The sequence below is a fragment of the Gambusia affinis genome, linkage group LG05 (assembly GCF_019740435.1).
Source record: "Gambusia affinis linkage group LG05, SWU_Gaff_1.0, whole genome shotgun sequence".
NCBI lineage: Eukaryota > Metazoa > Chordata > Actinopteri > Cyprinodontiformes > Poeciliidae > Gambusia > Gambusia affinis.
In genome coordinates, this window is record NC_057872.1 from 9690077 (window position 1) to 9714083 (window position 24007).

Genomic DNA, 24007 nt, shown 5'->3' on the forward strand with positions numbered 1-24007 from the left:
AGAAAACCTGGATGGATAGTTGACCTAATACATGATTTAGTGTCCTGTGAAAAGGTAGAGCTGGTTTGCCAAGATGAAGAAAGAAAAACATTGCGTTGGCAGCTGCAGAGTAGGTGCTCATAAAAATATTAGGAGATTATATGACTTGAATACATTATTCATGTGAAATTGCTCTTTTGTCTTTAGGTGAAGGATTTATTGGTTCAATTGAACTTTCTTTTTGAGTAACACTGACTATCCATTATCTTCTCTTTTTATTCAGCATCATGTGGTGGGGATATCAGAGGGCCTGCTGGGATCATCCTGTCACCTGGCTACCCAGAGCTCTATCCTAACTCTCTCAATTGCACATGGACTGTTGAAGTCAGTCATGGGAAAGGTAGGAAATTGCAGTTTATTAATAAAATGTGGTGCTATTTAAACACAGTTGGTTTGAATTTTACACTGTTTAGAGTAGAACATTTTGTACACTTAGAATCCATCAATCTAACTATAAACTTTACATTCAGAGGTCAGTCTGTCAAGATGTCTCTTGTTTCTAATTTTTCATTACAAATTAAGAGTTAATTTATTGGCTTGGCACTTGCAAGAAGGCAGTGACCGCGGATTACAAGATCATAACCTTTTGTCTGAGGCCTTGTTCATAATTACTCAAAAAGCCAACTCAGCTTATTTTACAGTGCATGTGTTCTTTGTAATCCTTAACATTTCCCACTTTCCCAAACAAACATTTATACCTCTCTCTTCTTTCATGAGTCAAGCTGTATTATTTAACAAGAAATTTTAAAACATTAAAACTACATTAGAGTTTCTATTGGTTTTTGCTGTTGCAGTGACATAACAAAATTAATAATAGACATGGACTTATTGACATTTCAATCCACAACAATGAGATTAAGTTGACAAAAGTTAACTCATTGTATATTTAAACAATATTAATACAACGACAAAAATCTCATTGTATATTTAAACCAATACCAGCAAAATATAAGATAACTTATTTGAAAACACTTTGATTATATCGCCATTGGTATTCTGTCTGCATCAAGTCTAAAATCTTTAGTAGCATAAAAATGACTCTGAACTACATTTCCCCCAGCTTAAGAAAATAGTCCTAAAAAACAAAGATCGAATAACCTATAATCAAAAACACATTATAAAATATATTAAAACAACCCAAGAAATAAATAAATCCAAAGGGTTTGCTTAACGAATTATTTCAAAATCAATAAGGTTGATTTCCTTTGCTTGTAAATACCACAGACTTCTCAGGGGGAAACAAAATTAGCCTTATATTCTTCATCTAGTCCATCCTGTATTTTAATCATCATAATATCCTACATAGAGGCGACTTCTAATTAATTGATCTTTTGTCTTTATGAACTGTAATGAAATGATCAATCACTTCATTTAGTTATTATTCTAACGGTCATCTGAAACTTATTTTATCAAGTGAGCTAAATATTGGGAAGGACGTTACATAGTCATACTGGAACAGATACAACAGATGGCATGGACATGGCAGCACTGATTGTGCTGAAAAGCAGCCAGTTGGCCATCACAGAGAGAATCAGGATGTTATTGCATCTGAACAACATTGTGTTCAGATGCAATAAATAAGAAGAATACATTTTGTCGGGTTTACATACCGACTTTCAACTAGGTTACATGAATAAAAACATTTATTTATAATTTGTTTTCTGTCCATACTATATTTGGAAATTCTTCATTGCTATCAGTTTCTCTTATTAATTATAATGTTATGCATCAACCTTGACGATACCATCCATCCATCCATCCATCCATCCATTTTCTTACACCCTTCTTCCCTAATGGGGTCAGGAGGGTTGCTGGTGTCTATCTCCAGCTGCGTTCCGGGCGAGAGGCGGGGTTCACCCTGGACAGGTCGCCAGTCTGTCGCAGGGCAACACAAAGACATACAAGACAAACAACCATTCACACACACACTCACACCTAGGGAGAATTTAGAGAGACCAATTAACCTGACAGTCATGTTTTTGGACTGTGGGAGGAAGCCGGAGAACCCGGAGAGAACCCACCATGCACAGGGAGAACATGCAAACTCCATGCAGAAAGACCCCGGGCCGGGAATCGAACCCAGGACCTTCTTGCTGCAAGGCAACAGCTCTACCAACTGCGCCACTGTGCAGCTGGCGATACCATAATAGATGTAATTTTTCTCCCCTACAATGCAAAATTATACTGTTTTGCAGCGTCTGTACAGTAACATTCGCCTTATTTATTTGCAAGATGAGAGATGTTGATGATGGTCTTATTAGTGTAGACATTAGCTGTGAATGATGAGGAGTAAAAGGGAGTTGGAAGAAGATGCTACTCCAGGAAATCACTGTTCTTCTGATCAGAGACTTGCAATGAATTTCATAATACATTTTAATAAATTGTGTTATAATTTGAATACAACACTGTTAGGTTTTTAATCCTGAACCAGGCCAGCCATTTTGAGTCATTGAATATGCAAATGATTTTTTTTCAGTGTGATGTAGTGGAAAGTCAAACAACAAATGTCCAGTGACTCTTAATTAATGCACATTTATTTAAGCTTTCCAAAATACAGCAAGCTTCATCATTGATCATGGAATACACTAAATAATTTTTTTGGCTAAAAAAAATTTGAAATTTTTTAACCACAAACATAAAATAAAAAAATGTGCATGTTTGACCCCTTTTTTTTATATTTCAGAACCACAAAAAAATACATTTGGCATTTGTTTCATTAAAATATTGCATTTAATTTATTTCTGAGGAGGTAAAAATGTGTTTAACTGTTTAAGTGGGGTGTTCAAAGAATTGAAAATGGACAAATTTGGCCCTTTTGAAAAAAGTTTAAATATCCTAGACTAAAGGTTTGAGAAAACAGAGCATTATACTTCACATGCCATCTCACAGTATCAAGCAATAATTTTTACAATTCACTTTTAAAATTTAAAAAGGCAAATGCAAATATATTTGTTATGACTGTCCATTAATTTTTTCTAGTCTTTTGATCTTGATAACGATCTTAATTATTATTTTTATTTTTTATTTTTTATTTTTTTGTAAATTAAGAGAAGACCACTAACAAAAAAAAAAATAATCCTGAGAACCCTGCTTGTCTCGGAGGAAATCCCATCAAGGCTTCAAAGGCAAACTGATGGTAAAAATTAATTATCTGGAAAAAAACTAGAGCACTGATAAAACAGGGGAGGGGGGGGGGGGGTCAATTAAGCATATCTCAAGGACAAAATACTCATTTGGCAAGATGACATAACCCAGACAAGAATCCCTCAAAGATTAACTTAAAACATAAATTTATATATATAAAAACAACAGTGATAAGACAATGATTGAATACATTTTGATCATAATTGCTATCAAAATCAACCAAGATATGCGTACTCACCTATAAATCTATGTACTTCATCATTTCAAAATATGTCGGCAAAGTTCTGAAATCATCACATGCATTTGATGATCTTGGCAGGATTAATTTTTCAAAACCATGGTCATGAGGACTAATAAATACATATCCATTTTATAGATTATATACAGAGTAAAATAAAATATCTAATTGAGATACATTTTTAAATTACATGTCTAGATATATTTATGTTACCATACTAACATAGAGGAATTATATTTATGGCATCCAATTGTGGAGAGTGTCTCCAGCTCTGATGGTGATTTTTTTTTTCTTTCTCTGTGTGTGTGTGTGTGTGTGTGTATTCCTGCAACCCTCCAACTCTGAACTTGATTTTCTCCTCCAAGGTGTCCAGTTCACTTTTCACTCCTTCCACTTGGAGGATCACCATGACTACCTTCTGATAACAGAAAATGGCAGCTTCGCTCAGCCTCTAGCCCGACTCACTGGCTCAGAAAGACCTGCACCGGTTAATGCTGGCCTGTATGGGAACTTCAAGGCCCAGCTACGCTTCATTTCTGACTTCTCCATATCTCTGCAGGGGTTCAACATCTCTTTCTCGGGTAAGAAGGCATACGTTCTCTGTGTTTGTTGGAGAAATGCAAGCGAGGAGTGATGCTAGCTGTATTGAAGTGAATTTATTAAATACGGATGGAGAGTGAATCGAAGCGAGAGGGATACAAGAATGAATGCAAAACATGAGGGGTTAGTCTTGTGAGACAGGATGCCAAAACGAAGAGCAGTGACAGGCAGACCGAAAAAGAGAGAGATGCTAACTATTTTTTCAAAAAAGAGATGAAAAGCACCAAGCCTCTCTGAAGCCTGCATAAAGTAACATTTAATGGGTGTTTTGTTGGTCATTGGGCCGAAGGTAGACTCTGCCTCGGGGCTTGCTGGTAAGAAGAGGATAATTACCACACAGAGAGGTCATGCAGGCAGTAGGCGTCCGACTATGATAATAATACTCATCAAAGCACGTGGGCCAGTGACCTGAGGACTGAGGAGACTGCAGTGCAAAGAAAAATGGGCCCCATGCCGAGACCAAGGAATGGATAATTACATAGAAGTGGAAATAGAACTTGAACAGATAGAGGGGAGGTGAGACAGATGGCAGTACTGAATGAGTAAAGTAGATAGCGAGGGCGGAGAATGACAGAGGTAGGATGACAGAAGGAAATGCATAGTAAAGAAGAAAAAGGAGACAGGGGCTGTTTTGTGAGCGTTCTTGCCAAATATTTGCCTGCTGTTTGCTGAAGTGAAGCATAACTTATTTATTCATGAATATTCATAAAGCAGTTGCTGATTGTGTGTTTTTTGTCCTTGCATTCTCTACAATTAGCATCTATAGATTTCCTGATTAGAATTCAATTTTTGACCTTTTAAAACCTTTGATTAAAGGCTATGTATTCTCTCAGGCCACATCCTACAGCAGACTCCTAGAATGCTTTGTGTGAAGGAAATGTAGATGGCATTAAGTTGTTACTCCTCAAACAAAGCCTTTGTTGCATCTTTTGAAATTTTAAGGCCACTAACAACAACACTGTTAAACGGTTAGCCAAGTTTTTAGAGCCCATCCTTCACCTGGAGGTCTTAAGCTTTGGGCACATATCCCAACTCGATGAAATGTCCTTGAGCAAGACATTTAATTCCCACTTGCTGCAATATTTCTTTTTTTCGCTGAATGTAGAAGAAGAGAAAAAACAGGTAGCAGGGCACTTTTTAGAAGCAAGTTTAACTTAAAAATGCCTCATCTGTATTAACATTTCTTAGACGGTGTTTGTATTTTCCCGAACAGATTTATGCATGCAATTATTTCTTTGTATCCTGTTTGCAGAATATAATCTTGAGCCTTGTCAGGATCCTGGAACGCCTCAGTTTGGCTGGCACACAGGCTCCAGATTTGGCATCGGCGACTCGCTGTTGTTCTACTGCAACACAGGCTATCGCCTGCAGGGGGCAAAGGAGATCGTGTGCTTGGGGGGTGGCCGCCACATGTGGAGTGCCCCTCTGCCAAGGTGTGTGGGTACGTGCTCAGCTACTTTTTCTTTCTTGTTTCTGACTATGCATTTTATAGTTTGAGTATCAGACAGGTTAAGCTAATAAATGCATCTACAGATCCATCATAAATGTTTATACCCATCAATACTGTATTAACAGTAACGTTAAAGCAGTGCATTTAAAGGGTGGAATGATAACACAGCAAACATCTTCAATTAATCTTAACTTGAACTAGGTGCATATGTTTAAAATTTGTGCACATTTTTGCTAATGAATAGACGTTAAAAATTATGCAAACAGACTTAAACCTTTAGCTTATGATCCACATTTCTCTTCTATGGAAGAAATGTGTTATAGTCAGACGACACAAAGATGGAGATTTGTGGCTCCTTTGAAAAAAGGATGCTTAAAAGTGTTGGGGTGTAGCCTTCCAGACTTTAAACATTGCATTAACTACCAAGTACCATCAGGGTAGCATCCTGGTGTGGGGCTGTTTCTTTGCCAGTGGACCATAGTGCAAAATTGTCCAAAATCCTCCCTAAATCATCAGCTGTGCAACACCAATAAAAACCGATTTGGGATTGGCCAAAGCAAGGCAATAGTAAGCTTCTAGATGGACTGTGATTGATTAATGGACTGTGTTTATAGGGATAGTACCAAAAAACCAACAAATCACAAAGAAATCCTACCAATGTTAAGAAGAGCGTTGATACATACATGCAGCACAGCAGCAATCTGCCCCACCTCTCCCAAACACTCTTTACCAAATATTTTGTGGCTAGAAGAAAATCCACATTAAATTCCAAGAAGTTGATTGCCATTGCATCATTTCTTCCTGGAAATCACACAATAAAAACTAAAAAGCCATAATTAGTATTATATGTGTGGCCACAAAGAGAGCCGTTTTATTTACTGGAAATGTAAGTGAAGTACAGTGAGTTGTTAAGTACGGTACTTAACAGGCTGTACAGTGAGTACATCCTGAGTTGCGTTCTCTTTTTTTATGGCTCCAAGAATCCAACGATTTGATATTCGGATAACTTTCAAATAAATCAGTGCAGACAAAATTTAAATAGTTCTTTGCTTAGTGTCACTTCAGCTCTGATACTTCTGCCAACTAATCCTCTACTGTTCTAAGTTGCAAAAGAATCACTCAATGTTTTTACAACAATCATTTAATGCTCTTCTCACTTCTTCTAATCTATCAGTGCCAGTTGATAATGATTTTTATGACTGTAGGATAATAATTGTTCATCCAAGAAACACAGTTAACTTGTAACTTCATCTCTTTAGGTAATGATCCAGCTAGGCAGTGTCTACTTCATCTCATTTGTTGTGTATATTGTTATATAATGGAAGATGTCTCTGTGTTTGTTTTCTCACAGCGGAGTGTGGATCCACTGTCTCCAACAATGAGGGAGTTCTTTTGTCGCCAAACTATCCAATGAACTATGACAACGGCCATGAATGCGTGTACAGTATTCAAGTCCAAACAGGAAAAGGCATCAACATCACTGCCAGCACCTTTCAGCTCGCACAAGGTGACATTCTTAAGGTAAACAATGCCTTTGTTTCTTTTTCTTATTTAAACATGGATAACCCACAAAGCAACAGCTTTAGTGAAATTATGGAATTTGTTGTGTAGTTATGTGCAAAATACATTTTCTCACATAACAACCAACATTTTCAGTTTATTTTACTGGTATCATGTACAATAGTAAAATGTAATGAACAGAGTTTTTTTTTTTTTTTTTAAGTTAATATAAAGGTCTGTTTTCCAGCCTGTTTGATTCTGTAGTTTTGAATCAAAACTATTGCACATTTAGGGAATCACAATTTGCAATTGTAAGACTTACTGCCGATTCTCAATCTTCAATCTCCTTGAAATGAAAATGTATAGTCAACTTCTATATTTTCTGTACTGGAATCAGAAAAAAAACCTTTACTTGTATGTCTTTGATTAGCTTTACGATGGTAAGGATGGAACGGCTCCCCTCCTTGGGACTTACACAGGCACACTGATGCAAGGCCTGTCCCTGACCAGCACTTCCAACTATTTGTGGCTTGAATTCAACTCAGACCTTGAGTCAACGGCAGCAGGATTCCACCTCGTATACCACAGTAAGTCACATTTCATTTGCTTGGAGGAGGAGGGCCCAAAGCCCTGTCCAAATGAGTGACTTTAGCCTCATTTTAGAAGTCTGGCATTTCAAGTAGCAGAGTTTAAAAGAAGGTTTTAATTGACCCTCACCCTGCCTCTGCATGTCTTTCACTGTCAGGGTATCCATTAAGCACAGCGTGGTTTTGCTGCCCTTCTCTGGCAGAAAAATGAGCAATTTTCATTCCTTCCATTCTCTTCCTCTGTCTCTCTCTGTGTGAATTCCCCTTGCTTCTTTTCTTTTGGGCTCTACTCCTGCAATTAGTGTCCTTGTCTGCCTAACTGTTCCTTGTTATACAGGTGAATTATTGCTGGGACTGTTTGGAATCACTCAGTGCATGTATATATGTTTGTAAATGGGTGTTTGGCTTTGTTAAATGTCTATTATTTTATGCAATATTTACACTTTGTGTTTTGTTTTTTTTTGCATTCATGAGTGCTTCTCTGAATTGAACATTTTCAAGCCAATAATAGACAGATAGAATTAAGTTTGACCCATAATTGGATTGCTGACTTTGTGTTGTTGCTAATCATTTCTAATTTATTGTGGTGGCAAGAGGATGCTGTGGTGAGCCTGAATTTTTGCCTCCCAATTTAAATTGTTTTTGTGTTTCACATGCATTTGAGAATCCTTTTTGCCCTTTTAGGTGTTCTTTGCAGAAATCAACACACAGTTGTTAACAAGAACTTCTCTTTGGTACCAATCAATAGTTTTGGACCAGTGTGAAAGAATTACTTTTTATCTTTTAGGTGGCTCACATTTCTAGTCTGTGATGGCTAATCCAATCTTGCCAGGTGCAAAAGTGTTTTAAGATCTGACAAAGATGAGAAAAGGTTCATTAATCAGCACTGGATGCTAATTTGCAACCACAAAACTAACGGCCATCTGTATATAACTCTAGCTGCAATTAGTAACTGCCGTTTGAGTTAGAACATTAATGGTTATGAAGAGATAGAAGGTAATAGTATTCTGTCTTTGTATTTCTTTCCAGGATTGTACACATGGTATGAAGTATTGTTGTATTTGTGTAGTGCTGTCTTCGCTTGGTCTTTTCATTTAGGATGAATGACTCTTTTTAACATGACAGGTCTGACTGATGTGCAAATCACCATCAGGGCAAGAATATGGTGGAATATGGCCTGCCTAAATCTTGTCTGAACATGAAATCTGATCATGCTTTCATGACTTTTTTACCCAAAGGACTGCGGTAATTTTCTAAATGTGAACATTAACTGCTGGGGATTTATACTGGGCATGACACTTGTAATACCACAGCACTATAACACCTGGCATGTGGACGGACCTCACTGCGAAAAAAGACTATAAATCAGTCCTGCAACATTTATGTGCATCTAGCGTTGCTGCACAGCAGAACTCTTGCGGTTTCTACGTGGAACAGAAGAGCCCAAATAAAAGCCATGGCCATGTTCAAACAATGCAGAGCTAAAGAGTTACCGCATCCTTCTCTTGTTTGTGGCTGTTATTCTAAAGTATTCCAAGTGAACAGGCCGTTTCCCAGTTGTAACTCTGCCCAGACAATTGAATGATTAACTGGGAATATCAAATTTTTGTGTGTCCAAAAGGATTTTTTTTTTGCTGCTATACAAAGGAACGTCAAGACTATATATTTGTTAAACTGGAAATTACCTCCCATAGCCCTGTTAGTACCACTTTCTCTGGAAATGCATAACACTGGAAATATGTCACAAGCTTTCAGAATGGGTGATGTTGGTGTGTCTTCCTGAAACAGTGATATGCAGTTTGTTTTTCTTAATGTTGATGAGGTTACTTTTGTGTTTTTCTACCTTTCTGTTTGCAGGTTTTGAGCTTTCGCATTGTGATGACCCAGGAGTGCCTCAGTTTGGCTTTAAAACTAGTGACCATGGCCATTTTGCTGGAAGTGACATCTCATTTGGTTGTGAACAAGGCTACACTCTGCATGGCAGTGCCACACTCAAATGCATGACTGGAGAGAGAAGAGCATGGGACAACAATCTCCCGTCATGCATAGGTAATTTGTTGTCTTTATCACAGCCTTTGCCTCTTTCTGCTTATCTGAATAATATTTACGCTTTATATGTACACTTTATAAAAAAGCCAATCACCGTATTTGTTTCTCTATGTATGTTTTACAGTTTTAGGGTGAGATTGGATTACCAATGTCACTTATATTTGCTAAATGACAGAACAAGGAGAGAGACCACTTTTAAAAAATGTTCTTAACACTTTCTGCTAATTCTGAACGTTACATGTGCTGTCTGTGCCTTTAAACAATTTGGAAAAGCCCAGTAATGTCTTATTGTTTGTGAATTTCTGTTAGTTAACTTTTTAACTTAATTAACAATTAAGTCAATTGAAGGCACACCTGTTGGTGTATTACAAGGCAATTCCTCTAACATATGGCATAATTTAGGTGTAAGAGAGACTGGTGCACATCAGAAAATATTTCTTCATGTAGATATTTCCAACATTTTAAGACAAACTACCAGGAATCTAAAGCTTAAACAAAAACTTATCTTTCAAATGGGCAGTGGCTTTAAGCATAGACTTTGATTTGCTACACAGGGTTTTAAGGACAGGAAAGTCCATATTTTAGATTTGTTTTAGTAAATATTTGTGAAAATTTGGAACCAGAACCTAAGGTGTATATGTGGGGGCAGGGTTACCCTAAAGGCAGCTACCCAATTTGACTCGGTTACATCAATTCTGCATGAAGGAATTAGCCAACATTCTTGCAAACTCCAATAAGTATCTATTGGAATGTTGGGTTCAATCATGCAGTTTAATGCTGGTGCCATCAAATAGTAAGGAACAAAGTATGAAAAGTATGCCACTTTCCAATGATGGAAATTTGAAAACAGCATATTTTTCTTTATTTTGTTATTTGGCTAACAAAAATAGTTTTGGCAATACTAGATGACCTCATTTGTGAAATTGTGTACTGATCTAATGTTTGACAGTGAGGACAAAATATCTATTTATTCACTGAATGTAAATTTTTGTTTCTAACTCCATTTGATCTCACTATATCATTTTGTGTTACCTTCTACAGTCATAAGTCACTGACTGATACTGTCAGTGTCTTATTTTATCATTCACCTCAAGCTATCATTGCTCAGCTAGGTGTTAATCTAAAGGATTTATCCCTACATGGGTTCTCTTAATTGCTCTGTGTTGAATTAGTACACACTGCTTGCCATTTTATACGAGGATATGAACAGCTGCAACATTTCATTGTTAATCATTGATCCCTCTGTTGGTTCCTGATGCAGGACTGGATGTATACAATCATTAGAAACCATACAGTGAAGAACTCTGAAATTGATATTGAGCTTTCACTCTATTGTTTGTAGGTGATGTAATGTGTTTTAATCAACATTTCTTGAAGTGAAGACCTAATTACATGTATGCCTACCTTATTGATACCTGTATGTGAAACAGGTGCTGAGACAAAACAAAAAAAAACAAAAAAGAGAAATGGAAAAAAGCTATTACCTGCACACAGCTTGAGTCTAGAAGGTGCTTAGAATATGTTGGTGTTTACCAGTGATGGATTAGGAAGAATTTTTGTTTAAATGGCACTACTTTCTTCAGTCTATTCTTCCTTTTTTTCACTTTTGTTTGGTAAAAAGAAAGTTAGACAGAAAAAATAAACAACAGAAGACCCTTCTAAATTAGGTAATTGACTTTCTGTTCAAAAGGGGTAGATCAATGAATGGTCAACAATAATTAGGGGATTTTTGTGTTCAATGTGAAAAGGATTTTCTTTCCATTTCTCTAACGTTGTATCCTTGCTCAGGTATTTCTACCATTGCCTCATGTTGTGGTACTGATTATAACTTGTCACTGTGGCCGTCCTTGTAATTAAATGCTCTCAATTGTAGCATGGATAACAAGGTGGTAACCATCTGTAGGACACAACAAAATAGATTTCTCTCTACAATTCAGAACCAAATTCTGCATTTGTGTGTGCACATATCTGTATCTATATCTATATACATATATAGATCTATATAAATATATGTATATAATGTTTTAACAGGTTTCTCTTAAATATATATATATATATATATTTATTTTTTGCAGCGGAGTGTGGTGGTAGCTTCAAGGGAGAATCTACAGGGCGAATCCTGTCTCCGGGGTATCCATTTCCCTATGACAATAATCTAAGGTGCACCTGGACAATTGAAGTCAGCCCTGGCAACATTGTCAGGTAACTCTTCATGCATCTATATTATGTGTAACTTGTAAGTAGTATTTTATACCTTTTGATCATGTGAGGGAGCAAACAAGTGCAAGAGACACCAAAAGGTCAGACCAAAGTTGTGCTTGTTTGGATACAGCGCTGTCTGACAAAAAAGAAAAAAACTAAAGCTGTATGTCACACTAAATACAACATCATCCTGCTGTGGCAATGCATTTTTTTTAATCAAGGACAGAGAAGCTGGTTAGAAGTGATGGGAAGATAAATGTGTCATTAACAGACCTGTTTAGAGAATCTCAATATTTGAAAAAGAAATATTTCTTGATACAACCTATGTGTAATAAATACCATGTCATCCAAATATTTAGCAGATGTTGGTCATACAGCTTGGGGGACTTTGAAATCGTTTAGGACTTCAAAATTTAACACAGAGATTTTGCCTAAAACTGCATTTTAAGCCCATCTTTCATAGCCAAAGATCAGCTTTCCAAAAGTTCAAAATAATCTACAAGTATTTTATTTTATTTTTTAAATTTTTTGAGTCGAGTTGAGCTGGAAAACGTGAGGAGTTTCCAACACAGTTAGATGTCTTCAGAAGAGTTGGCCGCAACTCTTTCAAACATGATTGGAGAAGAACAGCAAGGGACATGATAGCCTTTTTGTTCTGTTGAAACCATCTTGTACAATTTGTTTTAGCTTTCAGGGTGAAGTAAATATGTTATATTTTCATAAAGTTGGTCATGGTGATGCTCCTTGTCAGAGGAGCCGCGTTAGGCTATCACTTAATGAAATTGCAAATCAGTTTCTGGTCTTTTACTGTACTTCTTAACTTTGTCTGAAAGTGATCAATGACTCCAAAACGTTGGTAAACTGCCCACAATCATACAGTCAGTATTTCAAGCTAAATTGGCCTGTTACTATTACTTCAGTTTTGTTCTCTTCTGTCTTTTTTCCCCAGACTATTTATTTATTTATTTTATTTTATTTTATTTTTTATCTGGGCTGTTCAAATAAATACACTCATCATATAAACTCCACTTTTTTCTTTCACATTCACCTCTTTCAGTCTCCAGTTTCTTGCGTTCGACACAGAGGCGTCTCATGACATTCTGAAAGTCTGGGATGGGCCTCCTGAGAATGAGATGTCTCTGAAGGAGGTCAGCGGTTCACTGCTGCCTGAAGGAATTCACTCCACTCTCAACATTGTCACCATTCAGTTTGAGACGGACTTTTACATCACCAAATCTGGTTTTGCTATTGACTTCTCAAGTAAGTATGCCTTCTATAGTTTGTTTGCTCTTAGTTATTGTAAAAGAGAAAATACCCATATGTTTAAACTTACAGCACTCCAAGCAGGAAAAGGCTTCCTGTTCGCTATAATTTGTCACTGTCAGCATTTACATTGCAAAGCATCCCTTTATCAATAACATGAGTGAAAGTGAAAGCTCAGAGTGTTTTACACTTCATTGCTGACTGTCTGCTGGTTGCTGCTCAGATATTAATGCCCTCCATGAGCTCTACTAATGACTAGTCTAAAAGCTAAAGCACCTGCAAGAAAGTGGAAAATGAAAGACTGTATAGAAGATGATAAGTTGGAAATGCCTTTACTTTAGCATAAAGGCATAGCTGGCTAATGTAAAAATCAATTATATAGAATTCAGTGCAGTAAGAAATGGAATAGATTTTCTTGTTACGTACCATACTCATGGACTGGCTAAGATACTCTTTTTCAGATTAAAATAAAATTAGTAATGCAAAAGTGTAATTTTTCCACCGACATTACACCCACTTAAAGATTTTCAAGTGGTAGTTGAGAAAATCACTAGAAATTAGAAAAAGGTATTTGTAGATTTTGTGGAGACAATTATTTGGGTTATTGTTTAGATTGCTCGTGAATATGGAATGTCTGCATTGATGACACACAAGCCCATTAAATTTGCCTTTATTATTTAGCTCATGTATGCGCCTTTTAATTCACCCTTGAGATCCTTTTATTTTTTAAGATAAATTACAATTTCCTATGCAAGCAACAAAATTGTATAAAACTCACAAATTTAAATTTAAACTCTTAAAAGTCTTGAAAGGTGGAATATATGAGGAAAATCATTTTTTTTCACTAGGCCACCCTCGCAGTCCCTGAGCTGCTGCACAGCTGTGGTCTGACTGATATCAGCCAGTAATTTGCTCAGTGTTGCCTATATTTTCAGCTTAACAGCTGTCTACTATGAGATATAAGTCTGGGTACATGTGTTCTTCACTGATTTCCTGCACATTTGATCCTGAAATGCATATGCTACTGTACTGATGTGTCACAAGTGTGTATCTCTGTGTATGTTTGCCCTTCAGGTTCACTGGCAACTGCCTGCAGAGATCCAGGTATTCCCATGAATGGCAGTCGCAATGGAGAAGGGCGGGAGCCTGGCGACTCCGTGACCTTCTCTTGTGATCCGGGATATGAATTGCAGGGAGAGAGCAGAATCACCTGCATCCAAGTGGAAAATAGATACTACTGGCAGCCCAGCCCTCCAAGCTGCATCGGTGAGGAAGAGGGGCGATAGTGTGACTTGGAGAGAAAAGGATGGATGTGCAGAGGCGATAGAGAGGAGTGTATGGATTGAAGGAGGGAGTGAGGGAAGGTAGGGGATCAGAATAAATGAGAAATGGTGAGAAGAAGAGGTGAGTGAAAGTTAGTTTAATAACAGGCTGCAGCTCTCCCTCACTGGTGTCTTTAAAATACATGAAGGTTAAACAAGACTCTTCAGATGTGTTTGAGCTGTTGCCAGCTCTTCTGTGGACAAATCCACTTCAGTTGCCTGTTAAATACTGAGGGCTATAGCCTTCTGTCACATTGACTTATTAGAGCTTAGCTGCTAATTACTTAACCATGCAATTAGAAATAATTACACCAAGTAGTTTAATGGAGTTAAAGTTGCTAGTGGCTTATCTAAAGACAGTGGTATTCGGCTTTAGAAGTACCTTGTTGCATTTACTGGTCTTGTATAATCATTACAAATCCTTTAAAATTGTAAAGCTGGTCTTGTTTCAGTTTACAACATTCAGCTGCCATCAACGTCTTTTTGGAATTTTTTGGACTGAAATCCAACAAAAGTTTGAACCCTAAACACTGAATTACTGTATTAAAGTTACAGAATAAGAATGTTATTTTTTTAATTACCTGGAAAGACTTTAATATATTTTTAGATGCACATAATATGTAAGAGTACTTTGAATGTGTTAAAACATAAATGCTCGCTCTGCATGTTTGTGAGATACTGTGATGTAAACCTGAAATAAAGTCACATAAAAACCCCCCCCAAAAAAACAAACAAAGATTTTAGACTTGGTATCAATATTTTCAGACTTGAATCTCATAAACATGAGATCCACATCTGCATCTCATGTTCAGGTGTGGAAGCAAGCATCAATGTCAAATCGCAGGGGCAAATCGCAGGTTATTCAAAATAAACAGCACTGACTGTTTAATCAGAAACTTGATTTTCGTTTCTGTTTATCATTTGTCTCGAGATATTATGATTTTAAAAGTAACTGACAGCTGATTATAATAGTTTTATTTTCTGAACAATTTTTGTTAAATATTCAGATGTTAAGCTAGTCATTGTGAATGTATGAAAATCTAAAGGTTATACCTATGATGAGATATTTATTTCATTTAAATCATTAGAAAAGCATTAATTATGGCCTATTTAAAGAAGATTATTCTTTAAATGCTCTGCTGCAAAGATGTCAAACCAGGTTATGAAGGTTCAGTCATTTCCACTGAATGACCTGCTGTCCTCCTCTTTTTCCCCACCTCAGACCAAATTCTGCTTTCCTAAAGACTTTGCAGGAGGACGGGATCATTGGATAACTTTTTTTCCCGCCATTTTTCTTCTACTTATTTCTTCCTTCCTTCTTTACCTCTTAAGCCCCATGTGGTGGGAATGTGACCGGGTCTTCTGGATTTATCCTGTCTCCAAACTATCCACACCCGTACCCACACAGTAAAGACTGTGACTGGCTGATTGCAGTTCACTCCGACTACGTGATTTCTCTGGCCTTCATCAGGTAAACTAACAATGTCATAATTTAAAGACACACTGTGAATAAAGCCATCGCACCATGAACAACTTAAATAGAATAAGCATGAATTATACCGTTTATTGCTCCCCTTTACCAATTTTGTGCTAAAGTCTGCGATATATAACAGAAGAATATGGAAGACAACTGTGTAAACATGTAAAAGTTTAATATTTCTGCAGATGATACCAACAAACAGTAAAGACTGTGACTGGCTGATTGCAGTTCATGCAGACGTGATTTCTCTGGCCTTCATCAGGTAAACTAACAATGTCATAATTTAAAGACACACTGTGAATAAAGCCATCGCAAACCATGGTACAACTTAATATAGAATTTATAACTTTATTGGCCCCTTTACCAATTTTGTGCTAAAGTCTGCGATATATAACAGAAGAATATGGAAGACAACTGTGTAAATATGTAAAAGTTTAATATTTCTGCAGATGATACCAAAAATGAAAAAAATAACTATATTCTGTCTTCTGAGGACATAGCTTACTCACTTGCAGAATAAAGCTTTCTCCAAACCTGTTATGTTTGTAACCTGGCCGTAAGTCAGTAAACCCAGTTCTCCTTTGGTGCACAGCAGCTCAGCGTGTGCCATGGAAATGCTTGTTCTCTGCTGTGGAACCAGCTACGACAGAACCGCATGGAGAAAAGTTTGAAATGTGTGCTATGCAGAGAACCGTGTTTGAGTCCAGGTGTCTTTGGAGATAATGGAAGACTGACTTTTTTCAGTAGACAGCTGGAAGACATTCCATCCACTTTGCGCAAACATGGTGACACTGAATATGTGGGTTATAACTTTATGGCAGAAGTGTGATATGAGTGCAGCTCATTTCTTGTGCTGAAAAAAAAAAAAGACCGTGAACCTTACATTATTAATTGGAAACTAAGCATGTGGCCTGACTCCAAAAATTTCATAGGACTACTTCTTCTCACATATATTGTTTTTCTGTTTTCTTTTTTTTTATGAAGACATGCAAACAGCATTGGTTTATCCTTTCAGCACCATCTGTCTTCTTTCTCTTAAGTAGAAACAAGTCTCCAGAATTTTTTTTCTCCAACGTTTTCTTTCAAAACGAACCGCTAATAAAGTTACCACAATCCGGGCTCCCTTTTGGGAATACCAAATGAAAGAATGGAGATATGATTTTAAATTGGAGCTGCCTTGATCTAACTCAAACGCAATTATCTCCAAGCTATTTACATTTTTGTCATAAACCGTGCTCATTATTTTGAAAACAAATGCTCCTCTCCCTCTTGGTGCGACGTGTGATTTGATATACAGCGCTACAATATAAAACGATCTTTTCACACTGCATTGCCATCGCCGTCTGGGAAGATTTTGTGCCACTGCAGTGTCACAGCAATTTAATCTCCTCTCACCTCTCTGGTGAGATATCTTCTTTTATATATATTTATATATATATATATATATATATATCTTTGTATCAAGACACAAAACAAATCTCTTGGCATGACTCACATTTTGCACAGCAATACTTACTCTCATTTTAAAACCATGGCTTAATTTGGATTCTGGTGGCTGGAAATTAGCAAAACAATAACTTTTATCTCCTGTCTTTTTTGCTTCTTTTTTCGCAGTTTCAGCATTGAACCCAACTATGACTTTTTGTACATATATGATGGGCCGGATAGCAGCTCTCACCTGATTGGCAGTTTCCAAGACAGTAAACTTCCAGAGAAGATTGAGAGCACCTCCAACTTCATGTACTTGGCATTTCGAAGCGATGGCACTGTGAGCTACACTGGCTTTCACTTGGAATACAAAGGTACTGTAATTGCCTTTGCAAAGTGGGATTCTGCATTTCTTTTTACAGAATAATTTTCTGTGTTGGCACGGGGGGATTTTACCGTGATGAATTATAAATGAAGGAATTTGAATTTAGAAATGTCCACGGCTATGTTATTTAGCCTTGAATTTATCCCTTTATTTTTACTTGTTTACCAAATGAATACACCATTAGTTTATGGAGTTTTAATTATTCTGGCGGATCTCTTGCTTTCTGTTTGATGGTCTACATTTATATTAATTTATGCCCAAGTACGAGCTTACTCATGTTTCATAGTCGTGCCTCTTGTAAAAGCTTTGTTATTTTGATTGACAGCAAAACTGCGGGAGGCTTGTTTTGATCCTGGGAATGTAATGAACGGCACTAGAATGGGTGCAGACTACAAGCTGGGATCTATGGTGACATTTCATTGTGAGGCTGGGTACCTGCTTCAGGGCCACTCCACACTCACATGTGTCATGGGCAACAGCAAGAGACCAGAATGGGACCGAGCCAAACCTACCTGTCAAGGTAAGAGGCAACATTTCAGCCGTGAAAGCCCTGAGGTGCTTAATTCTTTACGACTAGAAGCAGCTTTAGTACGGAAAGTACTTTAATGTCATGACTTTATGTGGATAAAATGGGGGCTTGTAGTTTATTTAAAATACTCATATAACATTTATGCACCACAGGCATCCTAAGCATGGACTGTAATAATAATGTATTTTCTCTTCTGCAAGGGAATGCACAGAACAGTCTTGTCAAACATTTCATTAGCATTGGCCTAGAAGAAACTCCTTACAGACATAGGTCACAATCAGCTTATAGGAAAAGCTCCTTTCAAAAAAATTAAGTCCAATGCATTTGAAGACCTGCAGCCAATTTGCCATATCAGATTAGAAAGCTGTCTTTTAAAACTCGATAAGAACATATAGTTTGGGCTTTGTCTCTTCCAAAATGTATATCCTTCGATGGTAAAATGTTTTCCAGCTCCTCTTGGGGAAATATCCAGGATCAAATTGGGTGAGATGCAAAATCCCTCCAGCAAATTATTGGTGTTCTCTGGGGTACAGCATCCAAATCACTGCAGATGGCTTGCCCACCTGTCCAGCTCATACTTCATTTTTGTTACAACATGAACAAGATTTTGAGGAATTTTAGCTCCCAATGTTAGCAGCAGCTAACATTGGAGCAGCTTAGCTCCAATGTGGAGGACATAACACTCTGTAGGTTGTTACACTAGCCTGAAACCTCACCTCGTATTCCGTCTCTAAGTCAGAGAGTTTTTCAGTTCAGTCCCACGTTTAGTTGCAAAAACCAAGTTTTTCCAACTTTTCTTAGGCTTGGACTTTAGATCAACTCATGTTAAAGTCATGATCTGAGGCATTTTTTTATCATGGACAAGTACATCTAAAAAAATCTGAACATTTTGAAAAAGTCCACATTTTTTGAGTCTGTTTTTTAGAAAATGAACATCATTTATTATACAGACTAGATTAAATTTAAATAAAAATATCCTGTACCGAGCTCTTCGTGCATGAAGAGGTGGTCTATTATTCAATGATCAGAATCTATAGTTCAGCATTCAGTAATGAAAATAGATGTCCATCTACGTTTTTTAAATTAAAAAATTATAACAGCAAAAACCCAAATGTTTGATGTACATGCAAACATAGAATAAAATCTGTCACAAGACTTGTTCTGTGTTTTGAAAGTGTTTAGACCAAGAATTTATTCCAAAGGAGATGTTTAAAGAAACTCGTCTTTATTACAAAGTAAAGACAAAATAGGAAGAATTTAAGGTGATGGAAGAAACTGCACAGTATCTCCGCCCACAATTACATCACTTAATGCATTTTTAAAGTATCGTTGCTGCTAAGGTTAACTCAGATTTAGATTTAGCTTCTATTTCATTGGGAAATGGGATCACCCACTTTCACACCAGGGAGAAATTCATTACCTTTACAGTTGGAATGTGCGAAATTTCACTAATCAGTGCTGAAGATAAGAGCAGTACTAAAGAATACGAGCATCCCTCTGCAACGGTTGTCACTCAGAGACTAAATCTGAAAAGATCACCTTGCTGGGATGAATGTCATGCACCAATGCACTGAATGTCGAGTGACTCTTCCATCATTTTATTTAGAGAAAAGCTGATGTAGTTGTCATTTTTCATATATTAAAAGGTTAAAAGTGTGCTTTATTTTAGGTCAAACTGTATTAATTGCAGCTGCATTCTTTGCAAGTATTCACTATTTTATGTGTTCATACCCACTTGTGTTTCAAAACCTGCATCAAAAAGGACTGTGCTGTTGACATACTGGAAGAGGAATATATATATATATATATATATATATATATATATTTTTTTTTTCCCAGCAATTTCTAACAATGGCGATAATTGTCAAAATTCTTTTTTACCATTATTACATTTTTACTACTCTATTCTAATGAATGAAAAGTGTGTACATTTGTTCTGCCAATCTGACTGAGAGGTACTTACAAAAAAGTTTTTCATTAAAATAAACATTAATATATAGTGATATTCATGTTAATCCTGGATTTTATAAAATAAGATAATCCATTTTTGATGCATTAATTCACACTGACTCAATATATATAATATATATATATTATTCAGCGTTAAACATCTTTAACACTGAATAAAGATGTTCAGCGTTCCAAGACTTTGAGCTGATTACATTAAAGAGCCTCATCACCACTTAAAAGTGAAAGTTTATATATTAACCATTTACAATAAATCATATGTTTCTCATCACGCTTGTGTCCCTACATTTGTTTGATTAGGCTCTAGCAGTTTCCTTTTTCTATGAAAATAATTCACTTTTAAGTGGTGATGAGGCTCTGTAAATGTAATCAGCTCAAAGTCTTGGAACGCTCAACTTCTTTATTCACAGCTGTTCTCTGGCAGACTCTTACACTGAAGATCTGATCTTTCTTGAAACAAACATGAGGGAGCCTCTTGGCAAAGTTTAAATAATGTCCAAATTTAATTAAAAATGGAACTTTTTTTTCTGAACATCTAACCAATCAATTAATGAAAACATACAAAACTACCTGAATTAAGTCTGATCTTGTGCTCAGCTGTTAGAAGAAAATCATTACAGCATGAAAACTCATGTTTTAAGGTCTTTCTTATAATCACCAGATCAATGGGCTGTTTTCTAAGAGCAGTTTTCTGAAATTCCCTTTCCCATGTGTTCATCAGCATAGCATGAGTGAGTGTCCCGTTTGATATCGTCACATATGTTTAATTTCATGCTTCTTGCTTCTTCAAAATTCAAATATGACTAAATTGCTTATGGATCACTTTAAATAACTTTTTCCAAATGCTTCTTGTGTGTTTTGCTATTTGAAGTGGTGGCACCACGTGGATTGTGTGTTGGTCGAGTTGCTCCAGAGCAGCTGGTGACAACTATCCATTGACAAATGAGTGCATGTTTGTTTACTGTTGAGGGTCCCATACCTGATGGCTCCGTCCGTCAGGTCTGACATTAGCACATGAGGGAGCCTCTTAGCAAATTAGGTATATCACGAGGAGCTTAAGATGAGATTCTAGAATGCAATACAGATGCAGGGTAGATTTAGTCCTATATTACTGAGTTATTAGCCAAATAAATGCCTGTCAACAGTCATATGAGGGGATATAGGAAATAAAAACATGCAGGAGTATGACTGGTTATGTGTGAAAAATGACAAAAAGGCGATGAATGTAAATTAATAAAACGGTAAATATAAGTAACTTAGGATTACCAAAAAAAGGCTAAGAAGATGTCCAAAATACATGTTTAATATACCGCCAATGCCATGTAGAACAGCCTCCCAGTATAGCCTCAAGTTTTTACCAGTTCCAGCTCTGACTATTGTCTAATGCAAAACATGGGTCCATTTACTAATTTCTGTGTAGAGCACTGCTCTCACAGCTGCACAGTTGGGAACTGTTCATCTTAGATTTTAGACTTGTTCTTTAGGTATTCCTGTGTTTTTTTTCTTTCTTTTAACTTTCTGCTTTAGGTCATTTTGTTGAAAGGTCAACGTTTACTTAGGATAGATCTCTTTGTGTATAAATCCTATTCTGTTTGATTTGACCAGAGTTTATGAATAAATAATAACTTATCTACAGCACGTTTAGTTTCACACCATCATGAAAAAAGTATGTACCTCTATAGGATCAACTCATTCAGATAGATGCAGCTCACCCTGTACTCATAAAAATGTCTCTAAAATATTTCTGAAAACTGTTATCACTGTGCTGGCAAGAATATCTGTCAGCACAGATTATTTTTCCTTTAATTTTCTTTTTTTTAAACTCTTTTCTTTAACGGCTTACATTGCATTTTTACATATATAAATTGCATCTAGTTTATTCCCTTTTCTCCCAGGATATTATGACATGACTATTTGACATTAGTTAAATTTGCCTTTGTGTTTTTTTTTTCTTGTCCCTGTAGCTCCCTGCGGAGGTCACTTTACTGGTTTAGAGGGAACTGTTCTCTCCCCAAACTACCCACATAATTACACTAGAGGTCAGAGCTGTGTCTATGACATCTTTGTCCCGGGAGACTTCGGTAAGCATTTTAAGCATTCTTTGCATGAAGTTCTAGAAAAATGATGTTGACCTGTTTCTGTCCATTTTTATGTGGTAAAGTTATAAAGGGGCATGTTTACTTCAGACCTGAAGCAAGAATATTTAATGTCCAGAGATAATGTTGTGGAGGGTTTTGTGAAGTTTGTCTAATGAGGATCAGGTATATTATATGAGAAAATACAAGTTTACTATCAAATGTGGTTACAGGTGACAAGGAATTACCAATCAAAACATCCCGGCTTGCATTATTCATTAGTCTGGAGAGGTTAATTTGTGCATTTTCAGTGTTTGATGATAACATCCATTTACATTCGAGTGAATGTTTTTTCCTCTGCTGAAGTATCCGTTGTTCAATCTGTCTAATCTTAACTATTATTTACAAAGGGATTCTTTTAGGGTGAAGTTGATGGAAAACGTTAGCTGCTGGTATATGACAAATGAAATCTCTGTTGGTACATAGTTACTTTGAATGTGATTTGTGTGATTCTCAGTCACTGTTCATCATAGATGTGCTTGAATCAGAGCAAACAATTGTAAATCTTAACATGAAAAATGGTTTTCTCAGCAGGAGTAGTAGAAAGATAGGTCAAACCGCAAATGTTTCGTCCAAATAGATGGAGCAGAGGAATTGGCATCTGATCGGGGCTTATTTGCTTATCTAAAATTTAGCAAAGATCCCATGAAGACCTTGACAACAGTCGCTGGTATTCATAATAAGCTCCAGAAATCCAGGCAGCTTTTTATTCACTAAACCCCCGCATTCATGAAACACACATTCATCCCTGGTGTGACGATCCTCTCCGACTGTTTACATCTTTTGCTCCCATCTCCTGCTGCTCCTGGTGTCCGGGAACCCACAGGTCTTTTTAAATAAATAATGCATCAAAATGCTGTCTTGCCTAAATTGCTGGCACAAGCTTAATGGTGTGTGGAATTTGCCAAGCAATATTCCCACCTGTGCCTCTGACTTTTCGTTTTGGGGATGTGCTGTAAAAACCGAAGCTATTGATGATGAGCAAGACAGCTGTGATGTGGCTTGATTGAAATGCTCTCTGAACAATCGGCATTCACATTCCAGTTGGAGCAAAATAACGATGTTGGGCTGAAAATGAAAGCATGATGTTGTGAATGTTTATAGCACATACTCATGTTTAGAGGGTATTGCATCAAGCTTTTTTAATGAAGCTAAAACCAAATAAATGCATGGTTTTGACATGGAAATAAACATAAGCCTTATAAAGAAACTATTTTGGTATTTTATTGTTCAATAAAGTTATGAATAACATAAAAATCCCATATATGTATATATCCCATATATAAAATAATATTTATTGAAATTCAAATAAAAATTTGAGTTATATGGAAAATAATTACTCAGTGATATATTTTAAACATTTCCTTCTATTAGTTTTGATGATCACTGCATAGAACCAATGAAAACCCCAGTGTGTTTTTTTTAATATCATATAAAACCACTGGCAATGTGTTTTTAATCATTGTCAAGTTAAAGCTTCCTCCTGCAAGAGCAGTAATCCAATGAATGTCAATACATAAGTGCTCATATCCAAGCATATTATTAGAAAGTTGAGTGGAAGAAAAGTGTGGTAGAAAAAGGTACTCGAGTAACGGGGGGATAAAAGCTTACCTTGAGAGAATTGTGTTTAAATCCAAAGGACATGAACCAGAGAAAACGTGAGAAGCCTCTTATCTTGGCTAATGCAG

At 36.6% G+C, this 24007-nt stretch overlaps 1 protein-coding gene across 5 annotated transcripts in view; it reads left to right on the top strand.

Moving 5' to 3' along the window:
• LOC122830488 (CUB and sushi domain-containing protein 3-like) overlaps positions 1–24007 on the top strand; it is a 240494-nt gene that overhangs the window by 92322 nt on the left and 124165 nt on the right. For all 5 annotated transcript variants that reach the window (XM_044115818.1, XM_044115821.1, XM_044115820.1 and 2 more), the window contains 13 exons: positions 263–379; positions 3787–4002; positions 5274–5462; positions 6823–6992; positions 7402–7558; positions 9416–9607; positions 11683–11809; positions 12867–13069; positions 14147–14338; positions 15727–15865; positions 17489–17676; positions 18013–18207; positions 22149–22265. In XM_044115818.1, the coding sequence (XP_043971753.1) occupies positions 263–379; positions 3787–4002; positions 5274–5462; positions 6823–6992; positions 7402–7558; positions 9416–9607; positions 11683–11809; positions 12867–13069; positions 14147–14338; positions 15727–15865; positions 17489–17676; positions 18013–18207; positions 22149–22265 (2202 nt within the window). The remainder of the gene's footprint in view (positions 1–262; positions 380–3786; positions 4003–5273; positions 5463–6822; positions 6993–7401; positions 7559–9415; positions 9608–11682; positions 11810–12866; positions 13070–14146; positions 14339–15726; positions 15866–17488; positions 17677–18012; positions 18208–22148; positions 22266–24007) is intronic.